Here is a 23975-nt window from a genome sequence, read left to right as displayed (position 1 = left end):
GGCAAACAGCTGACGGTGCCACCTTCCCTCCACCTCGTTCCCCTGAGTGTCCCTTAGCCTCCAGAAATGGTGCACCATCGCCTTATCCCATGCCACCCCTCTAGGAGGGAGCTGTGCACACACAGGGCTGTTCTGCCCCAGCTTTGCCTCTTGTCCGGATTTCAAAACAGCCATGAGGAATGTGGGGGAACTGTGGGGGCTGAAGGAAAGGAATTGTAGGGAAAAAGCAGAAATTTTGGGGCTGACAGGCACGGGGTGGGGATAAGCTTCCCCCAGGCCAAGGAGGGGCCTCCAGCCTTGCGGGGAGACACCCGCGGGGGCCGGCACAGCACAACGCGGGGCGGGCGGCGGCTGGCGGCACCGTGGGCAAGGGAGCATCTCTGCCCCCTCTCCCTGCCCTTTGTCCCTACGCCTGTCCCTGCCCCTACCCCTGCCCCCGCCGGGGAGCGGCAGGACAGTTTCGCCTGTCCGTGGGTGCGTGTCCCCGTCCCGCTCAGCCCCCGGAGCCGCCTCGCCCCGCCCGGGGCCGCCCCGCGGGAGGAGCCGCCCCCTCCGGGTCCCCTCCCTCCCCTCCCGACGGCGGCGGCGGCGGCGGCGGCGGTGGCGGCGGGGGGCGAGGGCAGCGGGAGCGGCGGCCGGCGGCGCAGCGCAGCGCGGCAGCGGCGGGAGCGCGGGCGGCGGGGCGCGGAACCCCCGCGCCATGGGCGGGCGGCGCGGAGCGGCGGCGCGCAGCCGGCCGCGCCGGGGGTAGCCGCCCGCGCCCCGCACCCGCGGGAGCCCGGCATGAACTGAGTGAGGCGGGCGAGGAGGATGGCGAGCGCCTTCGGCCGGCGGTGGCCCCGGCTCCCGGCCCCGAGCGGCGGCGGCGGGGGGTTCCTCTTCGTGCTGCTCTGCGCCTCCGCCGGCCTGCCCCGGAGCGGCCAGCAAGTGCTGCGGATCGGTGAGTGCCCCCCGTCATCTCCGCGCCTCCCCTCCATCCCGCCCCGGGCGCTGCGCCGGGTGTTGGCTTGTGCCGGGGCAGCGGGAACCGCGTACCTCCCGCGGGGTCGCGGCGCAGCCCGCGGGGAGCCGCCGCGGCGGGGCCGGGGCTGCGGGAGGCGGCGGCGGCTGGGCTCTTCCCTCCCAGCCCGCCGCTTTCCTCGGCGGGGCGTTTGGCCGGGGAGCGGGGCGCAGCCCGCCCCGTTGGCTCCGCTGCCGGGCTCGGCGGGGCTCGGCGGCTGCCGCTCCCTCCGGAAAGTTTGCCCCGGTGCGCGGGAGGCGGGACGCGGGGAAGTTGGGCACGGGGATCCCGGCGGAGCGGGGATGGGGATGGAGATGCGGATAAGGATGGGGATGGGGACGAGGTTCCCGGGAGCCGCTCGGGGCTGGCGGCGGGCGAGGGGGGGACGTCACGGCTGAAGCGCTCCGCGGCCGCGGGTGGAAAGTGCGCCCAAACCCAGTCGGCTGCCGCTCTCCCCGCCGCGCCGGGGGGGACGGCACACCGCATCAATGGTTCGGTGGCCCTAAAATGCGTGCCGAAAAGTGCCGAGGTTTCCCAGGTCGGAGCGGAGAGCGGAGAAGCTGCCAAGGGTAACCTTTCGGGATTTTGCCCTCCATCGCCCTCGGCCCCCCAGCCCTGGGGTGTTGGGGGGGCTCCGCGAGTGCTGTGCATACGTGTCCCCCCTAGAAAACAGGGATTTATTTTTAAGTGGAAAACTCCGCACCATGGAAACGGGGCTCAGTTCACAGGAAGCCTCGCTCCCTACAGTGGGTTTCTTGTGTCACTCAAGTGAGACGGTGAATACAAAGTATCAAAAGAGTTAGGGGTTAGGAAAAACTCTGGAAGAGATGGAGGCAGAAGCTGCCACGCTTCTGCTGCTCTGCCTGTCCCTCTTCTGTTTGACAAACGCAGAACATGAAGAAGAAAAAAAAAAAAAAAAAGAAAAAGAGAAAAGAAGCTGTTTATGCCACCCGGGGAGATGCATTCCTAAAGGCGTGTTCCTGTGTGAAGGAAAAGATTGATGCCTTTCGACCTGGCAAGCGTTAACCCCACTCAGCTTTACTCACATGAGCGCTCCTTCGAACACCAAGTAGAAGGCTCCTCAGACGCCTAGAGAGCAAGGGACCCGATGACTGAAACATTTAAATAAATTAAGGGACACAGTCCCTTCAAGTGCTGAGCAAAGGCAAGGGGAGAAAAACAAGCAGAAAAGCTGAAGGCACTCGGCACCTTGCAGCTGAAAACCTGTAATAAGTTTATTACTGTCCACGTTCAGTATATGCTCACTGTTTTCAGGCGGGATGCAGGTGAAGTTTGCTGTTTCTCTGCTCACCACTACAGTGTAACCGTGCCAGCCTGCAGCCGAGGGGAATGGCTGTCTGGGCACATACACAGAGCACACGAAACGTAAAGCTTTGTGCTTTCACACACTGGTAAAATTGAGGCCAAAGAAACTTGTGGAAGAAAGTAAAACATGTTCAAATAACTTAGCCACATGCTACAGCAGGTTGCTTTGGAAGTACGTGAGCATCGTTGCTGCTGCTAGGCAGCCTTTACTTGCTTAGCTTTAATGGGAATAGCCTCTGAAGGAACAGAAGCATGCAGGAGTTTAAAGCGAAACATATTTGCTTGAACATAGTGTAAATGCTTAGCTCTGTGGAGGATGAAACCTGGGCTTCACTGCTGGCATCAGCATTGCAGGGACCCAGGCAGAGATTTAGGGTGGGCGCTACTCCCTCTGTCAACCTCCCCGTTGCAGAACTTGCTTTGCCTCTTCTGTTTGGTCTAGCGAGGCTCCCAGGCAATTGCCCACGCTGCTTTTCCCTAAAATTGTTCTGTGTGGTTTGTAGACTCTCTGCTGCAAGATCTATGCCTATCTCTGGTTCGGCTTCGCTCCGTCAGTGTGTGCAGTGATGGTACCCTAATACTGAGTCAACTCCCTTACTTCCACCACAATATAAACAATAAGTGTGACAAACTGCTCAGCTTTCAGCCACAGCAGCCAAACATACATCCAAAGAGATGCTGCCGGAGAATAAATGCTCCTTGTATGTTACATGGTTGTCGATGCATAAAATACTACACGTATTCTTATTACTATAGTCATCCTGCCTATAAAGTAATGATGTTATAGAATATTAATCCTTCACATCCATTAACAGCAGTAAGTTTCTCTGTGGAATCTGTCACTCTTAGAGGTGACAAACAGAACTAATGGCAATAACTCCTCTGACACTCTCTGTGATAACATAATAAAATCATCCCAAAGAATTTCTGACAGTGAAGAAAATGCTATTAAGCCATCAGATTTTCTTCTTCATGTTTTAGTTAATTAAAGAAAGGAAAGCACTGCTATACAATGGTGTGGCAGTTTGAACCTGAATTAATACACTGGTAGTTTAATTGCATTTTCCACTGTTAAGGAGCTTTTGGATTTTTATTTTTTTAATTTTTCTGGCTTATAATACAAATGAATGGATTCTCTTGTTGGTATTTAATTAGTTGAGAAAGCACACGCGAGCGATAGAAATTCTATCTATTTCTCAGCATCCAGCTAATGATTACTTTTCTAGCCCTCTAAACAAGAAAATGAGGGATGGCAATATGACCCATAAAACCAACTCATTGGGATAAAAATAATGGATTTTGAGATAAGATACAGTTTTCAGTCTCAGGTAATACAATAATTAAATTTTAGTGTCTTAGTGAGTATTTCTTTCACGTTCACGTTAAAAGGCTTTTCTCTTGATATACGAACTAATAGAGCTGTCCAAGGAAATACCATCTTTTTCTACACATAACCCACTAGACTGTATTATATAAAGGTATATTTAAAGTTCATGACCCTAATATTTTTGATTTAATACCAAGGAATTTCTAGTTTTTACACTGAGTCAACCAAACCTTCTTATCTCTCCTACTTGTACCACTTGTATAAAATACATGAACTCAAATAACAGAAGGAAGACTATAAATTAAGGCAAGCAGGCACTAAGTTGCAGAAACGGCCTCCAAGAAGCTCAGCAGCAACAAAATTTATTTGTTAGCACTGGATGCAGAGCTTCCTCATTTCTTACTGTACGTCCTTAAGGACATTACAACTTCTAACTAGGTTATAAGAATATACTTCAGTGATATTACATGAAAATTTATAAATGCTAGTCATTCAAGCTACACTCTGGATTAGAACTAACCAATAGTTGAGAAACTATGCAAGTTATTCACATATCACTGGAGTTAATTAAAAAGAGAATGTGGCAGTTTTCAACAAATACTTGTAGGAAGCTATACTTGGATGAATTTTGCAATTAATCTCTAAAATTAACAGCTTCTGAAAACGAGCAAATGAGTAATTTTTAAGTTTCATAGAAACTGCTTTAGGTGATGAAATAGATACCCTTCAGTTTGTACCAGAAGTAATTTCCAGTAATTTGTGTGTTTCTGTAGTTACTCTGCACTCATCTATACCTTGCGTAAGCAAAATTCCCAATGGTTTAGTGAATTGTGTTTTTAAAGATGCAGGATTAGCCCATAATATTTCTCTGCAGTTGAGAAATATAGATTTAAAACAGACACACATAAGTCAACCTAAGCTGCAAAATACTATTTTCCAATAAGTTGAACTTTTCAACATAGATTTCAAAATAAATGCCTATATTTCCCCAAGCAGGGCTAGAGCTGTGAAGGTTTTTCCTGCGTGATGTTACCATTCCCACACTGTGAGAATGATAAAGACAAAAACCTAATTAATTTCTCTGCAAATCTGCTACTTTTTGTCAACCCTGTTCAAGATTTTGTTTGTGAAGGGAGCGATATTAGTACACATTTGAGCTTCATCAGTGTGACATGGCAAAAAATGTATTTGGAAAGTCGCTATCATATTTGAACGTCATTAAAAATGTTAATTTTCAAAAGTATTTCTTACTAGGTGTCTACAAGTTGTTCTATTCCATAATGCTGTAGGAAGTGGGGCTGCATTTGCTATCATTAGATGATCAGGCATTACTACGTTTTGTTCACCAGATCCTGAATGCTCAGTGGTTTATCATTTCACTGCAATACAATTTGCTTAAATTTCCTCATTCTACACTTAACGTAAAATGACTTTGCTACAAATATTTCTAAAGGATTGCTGCCAAAATGTCCAAACAGCAATTTTTATGCATCTCTCTCCTTATTGGATTTGAAGGTACGGTAAAAAGTGTGAGACTGTGCAAGGATTGGCTTGCACACTTTAAATGGTTAATCAAGGTAAAAATAACCCTATAAAAGGCAGATGAAAAATCTACAGCCAGCACTGTAGCAGGGCACTCGAAAGGTCAGTGCAGCCAAGTGGCCTCAACGTATAGAGTGAGCTCAGGGAAAGCACTGGACTGCATAACGATTTGCATAGTTTCACCCTACATTATTAAAATCATGATCTTGTTGGTGATTTCTTTGTGTTCTGCCATTTAGGCTTGATGATGTGGAGGGGTGGATTACTTTGGGTTCCATACCATTGTATTTCCAGGTTTTTATACTGTGGAAGGTGTTTGCCGTACTGGGTTGCTCCACTGAGGAATATTAGAAAGTCGTGAAGCAGGTGCTCAGCTGATGTAAATGGGCGTCCTTTTATTGAACTCAAGGGAGTGATGCTGGTTTAAATTGCCTGAAGAGCTGCCTGGACATACTTAATATATGGAGAATTATGAAACTTTTGCAATTCCCCTGACTAACCTACCTACGTACCACCCTTCCTAATGACGGGTAGGATCCGTCAAATTAAGTCCTGCCCGTCTTTGGCTCTTGTTTTACGCCAGTGCAGTCCACGGAGCACTTCTGGAGCTCGCTCCCAAGGCTGAGCAATGGTGGTCATTGAGCACATGAAGCTTGCCAGTGTTATGGTGACCTGTTACACCATCAGCTCTTGATACCTCAGTGAGGGTGTTTGCTGGGTCTCTGTGCCATGGCCAGAGCATCCTTATTGCTGGGGTGGTGTAAAGTGCTGCTCAGGATTTAAAGAAACCATAGAGGAGACCTTCACTTTCCAGAAAATTGGTGGTTTTGTGTCTCTGTCGTCAAAACATACCTACATCCAAAATATCTGCTTTAGCATGAAATAGATGAGCTGTAAAGGCGCACAATAGTCTTCAAATAGTCTATAATACTAAGGCTCTATGATTATGCTGAAGGCAGCCAGACGATCAGGGCTATATTAAAAACACCGAGCTTGAGTTGCTTCTGTCTTGGACCACTTGTCAGTAAAGGTTGATGGAGAACAGCAAAGAAAAGGTCCCGAGACCAGAAAATGAAAACCAAGGAAGCAAAGCTGGATTTGCCTAGCTTGGACCAGAGGTAGGACAGTTTAGACAGTACTGAGGGAGATAAAAACATTTTAAAGATACATCATGAAGATATGTTAGTCCTGCATTTCATGTCTTGGGAGATATGTGGTTAACTATGGCAAATTTCACGTAGCTATCTTAGTAGTGACAAGTCAAGTGGGCTATAGGAAAATGAAATGGAAGGCATGCCAGGGCATTGGTATCTGTGCCGCAGTATTTTATTATTTTCCCTTAAGTTATGTAAGGTGTATCCTAATGTGCCCCTGTGCAACATCGGTCTGTAGAGCTGCGGTGAGCTCCAGGTGGCCAGATAAATAGGACATCCTGCTGTGCTTCACCAAGGCTTCAAATGCATTTATGTGACATGTGTGCATCAGTTCAGACAGTTAAGATTTTGGTAAAATACAGGATGAAATCTTCAAAACAATGAAATTGATGAAATTTTGCCAAAGGATAAGAATCTTTCATCAAGTATTTTGTTTATGCAAAATGGTTGATGCTTAACCTAGCACTTTTTCAATTAACAATTCATAGATAGTACAGTGATCATTGCAGGAGGAACAACCCTCATAAATAAAATAAAATTAAATTTCTCCGAATTTCATTTCTTGCTTAATAGCCTATTTGTAGTGTTCAGGTGTAATAATTATTTTTTTTTTAAATTCCTACGACTTTCCCATAACGCCTAATTTGACTTATTTGGAGGGCATTTGCCTGAGCATCAGCTCTTGCTGTAACTATAAGCTCCTCCATATGGCCCTGTCTTCGCTTAACGTTTTCCATTCAGACCGCAAGTACAATCTCAATACTGTTTTTTCATTACAGTCTGTTTTGTATATCCTGGTCAGTAATAAAGCTTAAATCCCGCCCCCCCCCCCCTCAATTTTTAAACAACTGCCTCTAATCTTCTTTTCTCAGAAAGGCTTGATTTGACCGACTAGACTATAGATTGTACTGCAGTAAAAAAAAAAAAGAAAAAAAAAAAAGAAAAATCCTATGGAAGAACTGATTAGTTTTACTCCACAGCTTTGGATCTGTAACTCGCAAACCCAGTATGTCCTACTTTTTGCTTGACTTCAGATTTTAGTTTGCAGTAATGAGTTTATGATTTGGGGAAAGCTTTGAAATGGGAATGTTATTACGCTTCCCTCTCTCTTTCTTTCTCTTTCTGCTGAAGGTGATACATATTATCTAGAAAATGATTAGCTTTCAAATGATGAATTTGCTTTCACCGAGCAAAATCAAAATTCAAAATTGCAACTGTTCCATTTCTAAATAGGCATCTTTTTGATTTCAGCTAGAGGAGTATCTGATAGGGCTGCAAAAATACCTGGTTTGGTTTTTTTTGTCATTCCTCTGACAGTGCAGAAGGTTCCTTATATTATTTTTACAGCTTCACCCATGCTGAGGCACTAAATTAGGGCAGCACAAATGCTGGGAAGTATGAATCAGTTATATGGCCCAGCAGTATGGACGAAGAGTTAGAAGTGGTCTCAGAGGCTCAGTTTTGAGCTTCTTTTCTTGGGTCCATCAGGCTCTTTAAAATTTCACCTTCTAGTTGTCTTTTCCTTTGGGCTTTCAGACTGCACCATCACAAGTTTAAGAGAGGAGCGTTATAAATTCTGTCGGCGTTAAAATTGTTCCCACATTCTGCCATCGGATCTGCACATGCAAACTTGGTCTGTTTCAAGGAAAGTTATGTTTAGAGCACATTGATTCTGGCTGGGGTTCAAGACCAGCCATCCTTCCATATTGCTAAATGGCACGGAGGTCCTGGTGCAATGCTGAGTAGGTGGAAGTGACAGTCAGAGTGCAGAAGTACCTCCAGAAATATGGAGCAGGACTTGTTTTGAGTGAGCAAGTGTGCGAAACTCATTGTTCTACCTACGTATGAAGGAGCTGCGAAACTTCCCACAGCCGTTATGTCCAAGCAACACTTCTGCTAGAAGCATTGCCACAGATGCTGAGGCTTTGCTTTGGCTCTCAGATGGAGAAGGAACAGAGCCCCCTCTGAATTCAGTGGTACAGGCAGCAAGACCTTAAAATCACTGCGATTTTGCATGCTTTCCTACAGAGAATAAAACAAACCAACAAACCAAATCCAACAAAAACCCAACACTTTTTTTTTTTTTTTAAATATCAAGCATGCTAAAATATAGTAAGAGCCATTCACAGCAACGTAAGTAATACAGGCTTTTCAGTTCTAAATATTTTGGACAGAATAAGTAGGAAAAGACATTAGTGTACACTGTGGATCAAAGGGTTTGAAAAAAATGCTATGTTAAAAGAACAACATTAGGTAACTGTAAGAAAAGAAGAAAAAAGGTTTGAAGATAGGAATTTATTCTCGCCTTCCCCTGGGATGAGCGATGGAGCAGAGTCCCGCCAGGATGTTTATGAGGCACTTGGTGCCACTCACTTCTACTAAAGATCACCTCCCCTTCCCCTCCCAGGGAGAGATGTGTCATTAATGTCCTCAGCATGCAAGCCAGATCCCCAGGTGTGTAATTAGGCTTGCCTAACCTGCCACTGCTGTTTCTGCAGTTAATGGCAGCCCGGATGTCAGCCCAGCGTATCCTCAGTATTACTTTAGTTGCTTACTTTAGTACTACGTGTCTCCTACCTGAGAGCTTTGGCCTTCGTGGTCCATGAGAGCACACACAGGTAACTCTGTGCTTTCCTGCAGTGAATAGCAAGAGCAGCCCACGCACCTGGGCTTACAGCTATGCCTCTCAACAGGTAAATCAAAGGGTGTTACTTCTCTTTACGAGTCTTGCCTCGCTATAGCTTAGCTGAGGTATAGTGACACTGCTGCTGTGCATTGTAGTGCAGTGGAACAATTAAACAATGAACAACTACTATGAACTGTGCTATCTTTAGGGGAAGCCAGATTATATAAATTGGGTTTAGCATGATTCTGCAAGACAGTACTGAGAAGAAAAGCTGTATGTACCTTGTATTCTTGGATCATAGAATTAGAAGGCAGATCCATGGAAGCCGGTGCTTTTGGGGTCTGCCATGCGATGAAAGGTTGTATTAGAACTAGTTTCCTTACTGCTCCATTGCATGTAGTATGAATTGTGTCATATTTCGACAAGCATTGTAATGGATAATAACAACAGTGAGATCTTCTGAAGCAGTAGGGCTTGGAGTACTTCACAAAGCACATACAATTAGTTTTATTTTATGACTGGGGAAGTCAAGGCCAGATAACTCAAGTGTTTTGCTGGCAAACTTGTGGCAAAGCTGGGAGTGACTCCAGGTCTCTCGAATGCCATCACCCCAGACCTCTGCCCATGGCATCACAACTTTGACATTTCCTTATAGTTTGTATATGAGGTGAAGATTTGCATAGATCCTTTGGAAATTAGTCGTATGAAGTACTAAATGTTGCTGCTACAGAGGCCCAAGTGTGTTTAACTAATCCATTTATAGGTAGGTTTGCACATGCTTGGAGCTCAGCCCTGGCTGTGCAGGGCAAAGCAGACAATGCTAAAGATTTTCCCTGACACTGGAGGATTTTCTGAAGAAGCAGAGCACGTGCCTTCCTCTCCCGATTTGGGTAGTGGCCAGATATTCGGTGCTGTGTCTGACCTTAGCCAGAAGCCCCTCAGGGGCCACCAACATTCATAGCCCTCAGAAGTGCCTTTTCACTGCTCAGATTTTTTCTGAGCATCTTTTCAGCATGGTTTGCCATGTCCTCTCCAGCCTCCGGCTTCTGCCTCAGCACAGTGGTGTTCCACTGAAGATCAGAGGTGGTAAGTCTTAGCAAGGGATGGACACCTTTAGGGTATAGAAGAATTACAATCTTTTTCCCCCCATGTTGGCACTCCCACAGACTACTCCACTATGGCACACATGCTCTCTGTAATTATATATGTATCGGATACAGAAACATTTTATTATTTATGTCATTTCTAGAAGGATATTACATACATGGGCAAGGTGGTTAAGGGTTTTACTAGGCTGTAACTCCCCGGCAAATACAGCAACCCGTGTGAACTGCCCTGACTCGTTCTCTTGCATCATGTTTGTTCCAGCACTGTGTTTCCCCTTTCTCCCCCAAGAAAGGGTCTAAGCAGCTGGAAAGAGGCTTTCAGAGCATTCCATCAGAGCATTCAGAGCATACCATCAAAACTGTTGAAGTCTTTATCAAATATTCAGGTGTCCTTATAAAATTCTTCAGCCAGGCTAGCAAGGAATTAACTCTGGCTTCAGGAACTACACATCTCAGTGCTTACAATCCTTTGCTTTCACTGTCTCGGTCTCATCCCTGATGAAGATATGGAGAACTGAAAATTAGATGCACTGAGATGTAAACATCCAGAGGAAAAAACCCTCCAAAATACAACTTTTACTTTCACAAAAATAATCTTTTCTCTGCTTACATTCAAGAAAACTAAAAGAGAAGCCAAAGGCATTTTAATCCTCCTTCCCGCTGTGCAAAAGGCTCGGCTTTCTCCTAAATGTCTTGGGGGCCCTGTGCCAACCCAGTCATTTCGATAAAGGTTATGAATAGGAAGCTCAGGCCTGATGAAATGTGAAAAGTAGTTTACGTGAAATCGTTACTTCATTTTTGAGGAACTGCAAATTAATCCCGATTTCGCTGGAATGGCCCCAAGAGATTAATCTCAAGACATCTGAGCTCATATCAAGTTTAGAGGCTCCTTATCAGTAGTCAGAGGAGAGGAGGCCAGGTTGCTGCAGCAACAGCATGACATATGTAAAACTCTATTTGATTATGTCGGTATCAGAGAGAAAGCTGTTTATAAGTTAGGTCAGGTTTTTTTAGCTGTACTGTATTTTTCTAGAGACTGTCAGTCACTGTCAGGTTGGCCAATGAGTCAAAATGCATGATGAATAACTTCGGCAATCTCAAGTGGATAGCAAGTTAGCTGTCCACGTAAAATAATATAGTAATAAGCCATTGGAGTACTATTGAAGAAACTAAAGTAAGCCACTTAAGAAATCTTCCCTGCAATTTGGAGACAACTACAATTTCTGATTAAAATATTTTCATGTTTTGTTTTTGAATGCTTTTATTCATCTTAGGGTTCAGAAAGAGCATAGGAGATTAATTGAACAGATGATCTTTGATAGCCTGTTGGAACGGGAGATCAATGAGTAAATATCTTGTACAGGGCACAAGAAGGACATGGAGTCACGGCTGTACTGTTTTCCCTTATGATTGTTCAAATGTATTTTGTGTGAAACAAAATTGCTTTGTTATTAGAATCCTATATCCCCAATTTATTCATCCATACTTAAAAATATTAAATGCCAAAGACAGTAGTAAAAGAGTGCAGTAAATGAAGCAGAAATCCTGAAGAATAATGTCTGCAGTTAAGTAACAAAAGGTGGGATTTTGAAGTTTTTCAGTCAACGTTGGTTCAAGATTTCCCATCTTCTGGGGTTTCACTTTTGAATCTTACAAGTTTATATAAAAAGCTTTTGGTGTAATTCTTTATTGTTTTGTAAGAAATAGAACTGCCAGGAACGTTCCCCTCACACCCTGGGGACAAGACTAGGATCCCTGGTGGTGCGGGAGCTGTGCAGTGCGGGATGGGGACCTGCGCCACCCATCGCCAGCAGATGTGGCTGTTCTCCCTGTGGACCCGGCCCTAGAGAAGGACGAGACAGCTTCTCTTGGTGTTTTTCCAGAGGTGTTTGGTGGCGGGAAGATGGCTGGCAGCATAGCAAAGGGGCAGCGCAGGCTCCTGGCTCATACTGCGGCATCACCAAACCTGGCAAGGGACAGGCTTGTTTCTGCGGCTCCGGGCATCATGTCCATCCTGCAAGTGGGTAGGGTAGGTACTTACCTGGCTGTTGGTAAAAAGCTGTCCCTGACTGCATTCACAGCACCAGGCCATCAAATTTTAAGTCCCTGCATGAAGATGTTCTTGGTGAAAACATTCTCAGTGAAAAGTTCAGATCAGAATCTTTGTAGTTTGGGAAAAAAATGTATTTGTTATTCTCAGGAGCAGCTAAGCCTCCTGTGTTCAGTCTGAGACAGCTGCAGGATAGGGGAAATGTTGCTTTAGATGGCTAACACTTGATGGAGTTATAAGCAGCTAAAGACAAGGTTGCATGTCTGGAGTCAATGGAGACAAAGTCTGGAGTCCTTTCTTATTGACAGCTGCTGCAAGGTCTTACTGACAGCTCTTACAAAAGATGAGGTGGAGCTCCCTCGTGGGAAAGCTCTTTTGTCTTTGCTGGGGTGAAGCACACGTAATTCCTTAGCCAGCATGAGCCTTGCCAGCCCTGCAGGTCTGACCTGGATGGTCCATGTTTCAGGTCTGTTATCTGGTGAAGGACCATGGAAACTCGAGGTACAGTGACAGGATGGTGGCCTGCGGCGGTGCCGACAGCTGTGGCAGGGCAGTCTGGCTTGTCTGAAACAGGCCTGCTAGGACAAGCCACCATGGGCTGTTCTTCTCCTGACATGTTGCCTAGTGAAATACCGAGATCTTTACACCGATGTGCTGTTTCCTTCACTGGAGCTCCATCTGCTTAGATAAACCCATTTAAAATGGGCATTTGTTGAAGGAGTTTCCATTTGTTTGTCTGCTAATGGCCAAGTAGTGTGAAGTACAAGGTTCCCTGCTTCTCCATTCGGAAATGGTTCGAGGAAGGTCCCTCTGAGGACACAAAACATTCTTGTCCACAGCACATGGTCCCTACGCCCGGTGGCAGGGATCTGGGCAGAGAGGGAGCTCGCTGCAGAGAAAGGCTTCGTATTCAGTACATATAAGCCAGCATGGGGAGGGGTGGTGGGGAACTTTGAAAAGAGACTGCTTGGCTTGTGACTGTGCTGAGCTTCAAGGGGGGTGATTTGCTGGTCTGTGACCCACTGCTAAGCTGTCGTGGTGTTGGTGTCGGGATGACTTCAGCGCTCAGCCGCAGCTCGCCGCGGCCCACAAAGACCCACGGAGCAGAGCGGACGCCGTTGAGCACAAAGTTCAATGTGCACGTGACTAAAGATTTTATGCACAGAGCCGAAGGAGTCCGAAGGTTGTAAGGAAGTGGAACGTCGATGCAATTCAATGCATTGAGCGGATCGCTTCTCTGCGCAGGAGCCTTTGAACTTCCCAGCCTTGTCCCCTCTGTTTCTGCTTCCCCCCTCTCTGAGTGTGGAGATGCTCAGCTCGCTCCAGCCACGTGCTCTGGCGTGTTATTCCATCCTGCCACCAAGGCCTCTTTCAGAGTTTCGATGTAAAAATGATGTCTTTCTTCTTACTATCTCTGATCCGACAAGTTGTACACAAAAAGCTTTTTATTCTTCTGAAGCTGCTTCCTTTCAACTAGGCCAAACCACCCCAAAAACTTATCAGTGGGGCACTGCAGCTGAAGTCTAATATGAGCTGATGCTTTTCCAACTGTAACTATCTTGAAAATTTTCATTTCACGTCCAAATTGTTTACTTATCTGCTAGAAACATATGTTAAGAGAAGTTAAGGCTCTGTTGCCCAAGGTGCATTTTAATACAGGGGAAGAACTGCTTCAGATATTTCACATTACATCTTCTAGCTTTATCTGGTGCTGTAAATTATAAAGCTGCTCCATTGAACTGAATGAAGATTAAATTTTTGAACACTGTTCTCTGAAGAATGCAGTTTTTTCTCTTTGAAATGAAGCATCTGTCCTGCATCAGTGTGACTCACTGCGTACTTTGCTGCCCAAGCCTTTTTTTTTTACATTAGGGTGCCAGGCTGTTCCACGGGGACCATGTCCTGTCATTGATCCGTATACTGACATTAAAAAGCATCTGCAGATGGAGTGAGTGTGGGATGTGCCCTGAACAGCAAGTGGTCTGAGGAACTGTAATTCTTATGCTGTCATCTTGAAATCAGAACTATCATGAAGAAAAATTGGCAAGAAATGTTTATCTTCTCATCTGCCTAGACCTTCTCCTGTAGATGCCCGATGTATATGTGATACACAGATGTGTTTTAACAAACCAGTTGTCTGTAGCATCCAAGTGAAATACTTACACGCTGCTATTTTACTTAGACGCATGCCTCTATCAGGGTGAATTCCTGCCTTCCAGCCTTCTTCTCTTCACTCTCCCAATGTGGGGATCTCTCAGTTGTGTTTGTTTCCTTCTGTGCTTAACACCGGCCCCTGGGAGGAAACTAAGTGGGTGCCTCCTTTAAAGTGACATAGTACCAATAGGATCGAGTGCTGCGAACAGTTCTGTTGCTTCTGTATCAAAGGATGAATTTAGTCACGTTTCCTCTTATGAATTGTCTCCCATGTATGCACACAAAAGACAAATATTATTGCTGCCCCAAATGCCCCAGTACAGGTTGGGCGCTGACCTGCTGGAGAGCAGCTCAGCTGAAAGACACCTGGGAGTCCTGGTGGACAACAGGATGACCATGAGCCAGCTATGTGCCCTCGTGGCCAAGAAGGCCAATGGCATCCTGGGGTGCATCAAGAAGAGTGTGGCCAGCAGGTCGAGGGAGGTCATCCTCCCCCTCTACTCTGCCTTGGTGAGGCCGCATCTGGAGTACTGTGTCCACTTCTGGGCTCCCTGGTTCAAGAAGGACAGGGAACTGCTGGAGAGGGTGCAGCAGAGAGCTACCAAGATGATTAGGGGACTGGAACACCTCTCTTATGAAGAAAGGCTGAGGGATTTGGGTCTCTTCAGTCTGGAAAAAAGACAACTGAGGGGGGACCTTATCAATACTTATAAATACTTAAAGGGTGGGTGTCAGGAGGATGGGGCCAGGCTCTTTTCAGTGGTGTCTGGCAACAGGACAAGGGGTAACGGGCATAAACTTGAGCATAGGAAGTTCCATCTAAACATGAGGAGGAACTTTACTTCGAGGGTGGCAGAGCCCTGGCACAGGCTGCCCAGAGAGGTGGCGGAGTCTCCATCTCTGGAGACATTCCAAACCCACCTGGACGCATTCCTGTGCAACTGCTCTAGGTGACCCTGCTCTGACAGGACGGTTGGACTAGATGATCTCCAGAGGTTCCTTCCAACCCTGACCATTCTGTGATTCTCTGATTCTGTGACATTTCAAGGGGCTGGAGGATTTTAACCAATGTGGGAAGAGAACCATCATCGATGTTCCCCGTGGCCCCTTCTCTGTGTTGTCCTCATTGCCTTCATGGTGGGGAGCAAAAGGGGAGACACGCTGTCATGGCATTTTGTTTCCGCCCCCCGTGGCAGCTGTACTCCCCTTTTTTCAGGAGCAACAGCACCTCCTTTCCATTGAAGAGGACGCAGTGGTGGCAAACACACCTGGGACTGTGGCAGGCAGCGTTCCTCTGGGTGAGTGTGTTGAGGCCATCTCCACCCTGTCAAGTTCTCCATCAGCAGAGACACTCGGGGTGTGCAGCACACGCCTCAACCTTTTCAGGAGTGCTGGGGTTTGCACAAAATCAGCGGAAGAGAAAGGAAATGTTTTGTGCTAATTAGATGGCTATATACCTTATGCCCTCTGGTTCTTTGCTTTAAATGGGAATACTTCTATGTGTAAGCAGATTAATTCTGTGTTAATCAGGGTGTTTCATAGCCTATTTTATATAGGCAAAAGTTAGTCCAGTTTTCTATAATGTACTGAAATACTTTGCACAGCAAGATAATGAGAAATGGTGATGAGGGAGAAGATAATTATTCCTTATAAATCCAGAATAATTCATATGACAACTGCTGTTTTAAGATGACTTGTGTACTAATTTATCTCTACTAGTCCGTAAGCGAAAAGGGTGATGAGATCCCACCTTTTCTTCCTTCTCACAAAGGTAATTTCAGGAAGCTGTTGTGTGAGTCTTTGTCCTGAGTATTTCTGTGAGTGCTAAATTGTTATTATGCATTGTCAGTAAACAGGTGAATCTTGTTCTGGGGAGCTGTACTTATCCTTAGCGCTTTCCCTCTTTTCTGTGAGAAACTTCATCAGAGTCAGTCTTGACCTGTTTTGAGGGTTACCTATTGTTTTACAAGTATCATGCCCAAGAAAGCGCAAACTTTAGAAATAATGCTTATGACTTGCTGAAACTGCTCCTAGAAACAAACACAAAACTCTGCCCGGCAGCGAGGAGTGAGGGGAAAAGTGTGAGAAACATTCCTGCAAGCACGGAGGGGAGAGAAGAAGGAGGGGAGGAGGCGCTCCAGGCACCTGAACAGGGATCCCCTGCAGCCCCTCGAGACACCACGCTGGAGCAGGTATTGCCCTGCAGGCCCTGGAGGAGATCACAGTGGAGCAGATATCCACACTGCAGCTGTGGAGGACCCCAGGCTGGAGCAGGTGGATGTGCCCTGCAGGAACTGTGGCCCATGGAGAGCCTACGCTGCAGTAGGTCTATCCTGGAGGAGTGCAGCCTGTGGAGAGGAAAAGCATGAGAAGGAAAGGGTGGCAGAGAGTAGATGCTATGGAATGACTGCAACCCCCTATTCCTCATCACCCCTGTACCGCTCAGGGGGGAGGAGGTAGAGGAGTCGGGAATGAAGGAGTGAAGTTGAGCCCGGGGTAAGGGGGAAAGGTGATGTTTTAATTCATCTTTGTTTCTCACTATTCAAATCTATTTTAACTGTCAGTAAATTAATTTATTTTTCCCTAAGTGGAGACTGTTTTGTGGGTGACAACAACTGTTAAGTGATCTCCCTGTCTTTACCTGGATCTTGGCCTTACCTAGCTTTTTAATCTTAGTTTTCTGCCTCTGTCCTGTTGAGGAGGAGGAGTGAGAGAGCGTCTGGGTGGGCATCTGGCAGCCAGCCAAGGTCAACTCACCACAACTAGGATGTGGAAAAATTAAGAAGCATTCTTTCCATGGCATTTATATTGGAATTGCTCATTTTTAGCAACCTCTAGTAAGAACAGTGTGAAGCTACTTCTCTCCGATGACTTTTAACTGCTGTTACAAGGAGTTCTTAGGTGTGAGACCGAGCTGCTCAGTGATACCAGCTGACTATTCATTTGCAATATGAAATGGGATTTTTAAATAATGTAAATAACTAAGTTAGTTTAGAGGATTCAGAGCAAGCTTTGATGGGGAGCTTTAATTAATGCTAGAATTCCTGGCTTTTGTGTTTGCAACGCAGCTGTTTGCAAAGGCAATAGCATATTTTATTACAACTCTTAGAATGATGCAATGATTCATGGTATTTTATAATGAAGTATTATGAATGCACATTTGTATTATTAAAGTCTCTTCATTGATTACTTGACCCATAATTCCAATTCCACAGGAAAAAATCTGAATGAAATGTAGTTACTGCTCATGCCAAATTGTCATTTTTTATATTTCGTTACCACTGCTGGATTAGTCCATATTGGAGAATTAACAAGAACCAAAGAAGCATTTCAAAAGGAATATTCAGCATATGTAGTTGCACTTTTTAGAATTTTAATACACACAACTCCATTCCTTCATTACTCCTGTAAGTTAAAACAGACACAGGCAGGATAGAAAGAGGTGATAGTCAGCTATATTTCTGATTTAACCCCTTGAAAGCGAGGCTTACAATTAAAATGTTGATTCCTACTGCGTCAAGTAATGCTGACAAGTTCCTTCAGCATATGTCGTATCTAAAATCCTTTCCTACGTTTGGCAGGGGCTGAAGGAAGGGGGCACAGACTTTTTCAAAGATTCAGAGCTCAGTCCTTCTTCCATAGCAGTCAATTTGTCATAAACTTCATCGCCAACAGGTGAAGACCAATGACTGCGCATGCAGCTTCTCTGGGAAGTTTGATTGACACGGGCTTTAAACTGAAAACCAAGCCCTCAGTCTTATCTATGGGTTCTTACAGAAAATCTGTGAGAAAATGGGGTACAAAGTCATCTCTTCTGATTCTCTGTCCTTTGTTTTAAGTGACAGACCACTTTCTCCCAGAAAAAAAAAAAATGACCCAAAGGCTATTTTAGCTCTGCCTCTCCCAGATTCAATGAAGCTGCGGCAGTTTATAGTGATGAGGTTCTGGCAAGTGCATTATTCTGACAGAAGAGAACAGTTGGGCAATTTACTGCGGTTCATCCAAACTGCAAATGAAGGTTCTGGATTCCATTAGTTTAAGGAAATCAACGGTAAAAAGCCTCTTCCTACTTTCTTTTTCTCCAGCTGCTGATTTTATCAAGGTCTCCTACTTTTGAAAAGGTTTCTGATGATACTAAATTAGAGGGAGCTGTGCACTCCCTCGAGGGTAGAGGGGCTTTACAGTGACATCCGGATAGACTGGAGAGCTGGGCAATCACTGACCATAGGAAATTGAACAAGAGCAAGTGCCGGATTCTCCACATTGGACTGGGTAATCCTGGTTATACATACAAACTGGGGCACGAGGGGCTGGAGAGCAGCCCCGCGGAAAGACATCTGGGGGTTTGGGTTGATGGCAAGTTTAATATGAGTGAACAGCGTGTCCTGGCAGCCAAAAATACCGACGGTGTCCTGGGTTGCATCAAGCACAGCATGGCTAGCCCCTCAAGGGAGGGGATTGTCCCACCCTACGCTGCACTGGTGTGGACCCACCTCGAGTGCTGTGCGCAGTTTTGGCTGCCTTAGTATAAGAAGGACATCGAACTATTAGAGTGTGTCCAGAAGAAGGTGACCAAGATGGTTAAAGGCCTTGAGGGCAAGATTTTGCTGAGGGCACTTGTTAGTGAGGCTTGTTCAGCTTGGAGAAGAGAAGGCTGAGGGGTGACCTCATCGCAGTCTACAACTTCCTAAAGGTGGGTAGGAGGGGGAGAGGTGCTGCTCTCCTCCCTCTGGTGACCAATGATGGGACATGAGGAAATGGAATGAAGCTGCATCAGGGGAAGTTCAGACTGGACGTTAGGAAAAGGTTCTTCACTGAGAGGGTGATCGGTCACTGAACCAGGCTCGCCAGGGAAGTGGTCGTGGCACCAAGCCTGTCAGAGTTCAAGGAGCGTCTGAACGATGCTTAGTCCAATGGTTTAGTTTTAGGTAGTCCTGTGAGAAGCAGGGAGTTGGACTTGATGCTCATTATGGGTCCCTTCCAAGTTGAGATAGATAGTCTATGATTCTGATTCTGTAGTTTTCTTCTCTGCCCTGCTTGTTCTCACCAAAGCGGAGGCATAGAAAGAATGCCAAAATTCACTAGTTTGTAGTAGGAACAGATGCTGTCAGGTGTAAGTTGTTCCGACTTCTGATGGTGCTGTAAACAGGCTTGAATAAGAGAGCTGGAATGTCTTCTAGCCACAGTTTCCAGAAATAGCCTTATTATTTACATACGATCACATGGTTGGAGCTAGCACAGCAAACACTAAAAGCACAAAACTCTATTTATATAGAAGAATGTCGTGTTAGAAAAGAATCTTCCCTTGCTTTGTGCAGCTTAGCGTGGAGCTTCTGATTCAGCACACGAATATATCAAATAAGGTCAAGTATGATACAATTTTGATGTCACGCTGAATTCATGGTAAAGCTAATATTGTTACAGTCCTGTTGTGACTGACATAAACCTGTCACATTTTCAATAGGGTGATTCATGAAAGATACAGAAGAATCAATGGAGATAAAAATAGGTAATGCAATAACAGCATCCATCCCATCATAATTTTGCTTGTATTATACTGAGTAACTTGATTAAAAGGGTCATGTTTAAATGTAATCTGGCAAAACTGCTTATAAAAATGAGAGTGAAGAAACCCAAACCGGTGAGCTTTGCAGGTAAGCCAAGGGGGAACACATCAGTCTCCACAGGACAAGCAGCCCCCGTCGCCAGCAGAGAGCTCCCTGTGTGTAGGGGGGCAGCAGACAGCCCCCACCATTTGTGAAACCGGCTCTTAACGGCAGAACCGCAGGCAGCCGGACACATTTCTACCTGATGAGAGCCAAAATGAGACCCTGAATGCTAAGCTACAGAGTTAGAAATCTCCTTTGTATTCACACCTAGGATGGTACAGGGGTCTCTGGGTCTCCATGGCTTGTGATTCTGCCTAAATATTTTGAGGTCATCGTAACTGTCGTATAGCTAGTAGGAATAGTGCCTATTGTACTTTAGGATGGATTTACTTCTGCCATTCTTCATTACATACTTGATGGACTCTGGAGTACGTTGCTCGGTGAAAGGAAAGACAGCTTTGAACACACAAAACACAGAGTTACAAGCTAGTTTGTTTAATTTTATTAATTTTAATATTTTCCCACATTATTGATGTCTAAATACAGAGGAATACTTTGGATGAGATCTGATATAATCTGAAGAGCTCCCTGACCTCCAAAGAGCCACATGGACTTCTATCATCCAAGGATCAGGGTCTGTTCAGCTAGGAGAGGAGAGGAGAGGAGAGGAGAGGAGAGGAGAGGAGAGGAGAGGAGAGGAGAGGAGAGGAGAGGAGAGGAGAGGAGAGGAGAGGAGAGGAGAGGAGAGGAGAGGAGAGGAAGGAAGGTCCAAGAAACAAACTATTTGCTGAATAGCTGACCTAATGAGGCACAGATTTATCTTCTGCTTCTCCCCATCCAACAGTTATTATCACCTCAGCTGCTTTTCTCATTCCCTCTTGACCCCATGGCAGCACCTGTTGTTCTCCTCTTTCTCCAAAGTCCTCTTGCCTATCCCCAAGTGACAAGCAGCAAGAGGCAGTAGTGTTGTTTCCAAGAGACACACAGCCAGCAGACCAAACCTGCAGGTAACTTGAGCTTTTCCTTCATTGAGGCCTTTACTACGTTCCTCAAACTGGTCCTCACAAAATTTGTTGGAATTGCATGACTCTGAGACCTCTCCCATATGTCAGACTTGGCTAAAGGTGGCCAGTGGTTTTATTATTGGTGCTAACGGGACTGAGATAGATGAGCAGATAGCATGATTCTGCAAATCTCATTTCTGTAGAAAATCTTGCTAAAAAAGGGACTTAATTTTTTTTAACTTAATAAATCAGGTGCGTCTGTTACCCAGAAATTAGATTATATCTGAGATAGCCAAAATACAGGTTTCCCCCCTTCTACACTCTGTGAAGATGTATAATTGAAATCAAAGCGTGGCCGCTTTTATTGTGCAGCCCGTGCTTTTGCAAAAGATTAGATCTAGGGAGATTTGTGTTCCTTGTGGGGCAAGAGCAGATTAAGATATTATGCTAGTTCCATTCAAGCCACACAGCATTATGCCACCAATATCTTTCCTTCCTCTCCAGCCTGGGAGACAGTGCAATTCAGGATGTAGACAGACATCAGAGGGAAAGGCTTTGATAGCAGTTTCTGGAATATCAGGCCCATCGATGTAGCTCAGCTTTCTCTTCATTATGGGGAAATATGTTTCAAGTAATCAAGGAGCATAGGAAGTTCAGAAGTACACTGATGTTTGTTATTCAAAAAGTGCGATCTACATCCTTCACGCATCTCAAAATATACGCCGCTGTGTTATGTTGTGGATGATAAGTAAAGCACAAAATCAAAGAGAGAATTTTTCGTCTTGCTGTAAAAGTCCTTTGTGATGTGGGATATTCACAGATAGCTTCATAAACATTTATGTTTGAATTAGAAGGAAGAAAAAAAAAACCCTCGCAAAGACAGCAGAGAGCAATTGAGGCAGATGATGTCCTCTACTACCTAAAGTGGTGGAAGAGGAGCTGGGACTTGTATATTATTTTCTCAATGACTCAGATTGCTGCAATATGCAGAAAGGACACGGAGACATTAGGAAAGCAGATGATACATTTGTACAGTGATAACCTGCATATGGTGATAAGCTTAAATGTATGGACCACATATGGTGACAGGAGCAGCACTCCTCCTGAAGCAGTACTGTGCTGTTTGGCTGTAGTCTTTTGCTGACGTTAAGGTAGGTTATAGTCCTCCAAATTCCTGCTTGTCACCATTTTTCAATCTATGCTCCATTCACCTGCCCTCATAGCCCTAAAAATTGGAGCTGGAGGCTGCTTCTGAAGCCTGCAGGCTTGCCGTATAAAGGTGATCATTTTGATGAGATTCAGTGATTGGAGTTCTGCTACAATAGCCCTTTATGGCAGTCTTGCTATCTCCTGTTATCATGAGCTCAAGCACCGGTACACAAGGAGGATAAAGAAAAGGAAATGGAATGACAAAATCTTAGATAAGAGCAAATTGGCAGGTTGTTGATAATCTTAAGTACGTGGAACTGTGTTTATGCACGTTTTCTAGTGAAACTCAAGTACTTTCCAGTGTGCAACATGCTTAAGAGATTACAGAATGCAGGATTTATTGCAAAAACTGTCATGAAATCTTCAAATACACTTCTCTTATCCTGGCATATTGCGTTGTTGTGACCCAAGCTTGAAAGAACTCTGCAGTGTGAATTCGGACATCTAACAAGTCACGTGAATGTGCTTATAAAACTACCAAGACAGTATAAGAATGCATTGGCAGCTAATGGGGCATAAGGGATTTATTATTTTTTCTTTCAGGAGGGACACCTTTGTATTTAAAGTTAAGAGTCAAAGACATTCAGTATTTCTGCCAGGAGAAAAAAAAAAAGACCAAATTGTAAGAAAGGAAGCAAGTTTCCTGGATTTGTAAGTCTTAAAAATTCAAATAACTGGCAGCGACAAGGCAACGACAACTCTGACTGCTACTGACAGTCTGTTACTTTTACAGTCACCTTCCAGAGCTTTATTGCTTATCATCAGATAGAACAGTTGGCCCCAATGGAAAAGACAGGTTGCTACAGATGACAAGATCTTTACAACGGGCAATCATGATGGCATTAGTGTTTATCCACTGCAGTAAGTGTATAAATCACAGCAAATGGGCTTCCCCTTGGAGTCAGAATCTGTTGTGTTATTTTTGCCCAGCCACAAGTATTTATCCACCAAATGGTGAAATTGCCAGACACACTTTATGGCTAGTCCAGCGAGCAGTTAGAGATTACTGTCCACAGATCACAAACCCGATATTAGAATGCCACTTGGAGACACAGATGTTAAATTTAAGGTAGTTTGTGTATTTATTGGAGAGCTCTCCCTACTCTCTGTGAGCTGGAGGTGGTTTGTAATCTGTCAGTGTAAATGAATACAAGGTTTGAACAGGTGCTGTTGCTCTTTGGGGTCTTCGGTGGGAGAGTTAGATAACATACTATGGACACGGGGCTGCATACTGTCCCCAATTCACGTATGAAACTCACTGTTGTCAGCAGCTTTGAAACAGAAGGTTAATTTTACCCAGGTAAGTACTGATATGCAGTTTTAGCTCCACAGTCAGACTGTTTATTTTTATAGAACAGGCACTTCCCAGAAAATGTTACATAAATCAGAGGAATTACAATATAAGCATCCTCTGGTGCTTTTTCATTCCAGTTTTCAATGTCGGAAAATATCGAGTATTAGAGGCTTGAAAAGAAGAAATTAGGAACCCTGTAATGGAGAATTATGGAACGATATCCCTCAAGAAAGCTCCTTCCCAGCTTCTTACCCTCTGGTGTTTCACCTATTACTAACATGCATGAATTCTGCATTTAATCTTATCTGCTGTAATCGTAGCTTTTCTCATTCTCCTTTAAGTGTCTCATCTTGAATCCAGTTGAACTCTCGGTTCTCAGTATCACCTGGTAGCAACACATTCCCCAAGTTAATTATTCTTTGTATCAAACAGCATTTTCCTTTATCCGTTTCAAATTTGGTGCGTTCCTATTTCACTGAGTATCTGCATGTATCCATACAAATGAAAAGGATAAACTGGGGAGGATAATCTTCCGCCTGTATCCCTCTTGCTATTTTCTGTATCTGCATCACAT

The 23975-nt window shown here is 44.9% G+C and overlaps 1 protein-coding gene across 4 annotated transcripts in view; it reads left to right on the top strand.

Moving 5' to 3' along the window:
• The first annotated feature begins 666 nt into the window (after nucleotides 1–666).
• Nucleotides 667–23975, top strand: part of GRIK1 (glutamate ionotropic receptor kainate type subunit 1) — a 174473-nt gene continuing 151164 nt past the window's right edge. For all 4 annotated transcript variants that reach the window (XR_012588997.1, XM_074600491.1, XM_074600499.1 and 1 more), the window contains exon 1: nucleotides 667–940. Coding sequence is in view for 3 of the 4 variants with exons in the window: in XM_074600491.1 (XP_074456592.1) it covers nucleotides 811–940 (130 nt within the window). In the remaining variant the exon portion in view is untranslated. The remainder of the gene's footprint in view (nucleotides 941–23975) is intronic.

The sequence above is a fragment of the Larus michahellis genome, chromosome 1 (genome assembly GCF_964199755.1).
Source record: "Larus michahellis chromosome 1, bLarMic1.1, whole genome shotgun sequence".
In the NCBI taxonomy this organism is placed as follows: Eukaryota; Metazoa; Chordata; class Aves; order Charadriiformes; family Laridae; genus Larus; species Larus michahellis.
The sequence above is the reverse complement of the archived record's forward strand: the minus strand, read 5'-3'. Positions and strand labels throughout refer to the sequence as shown.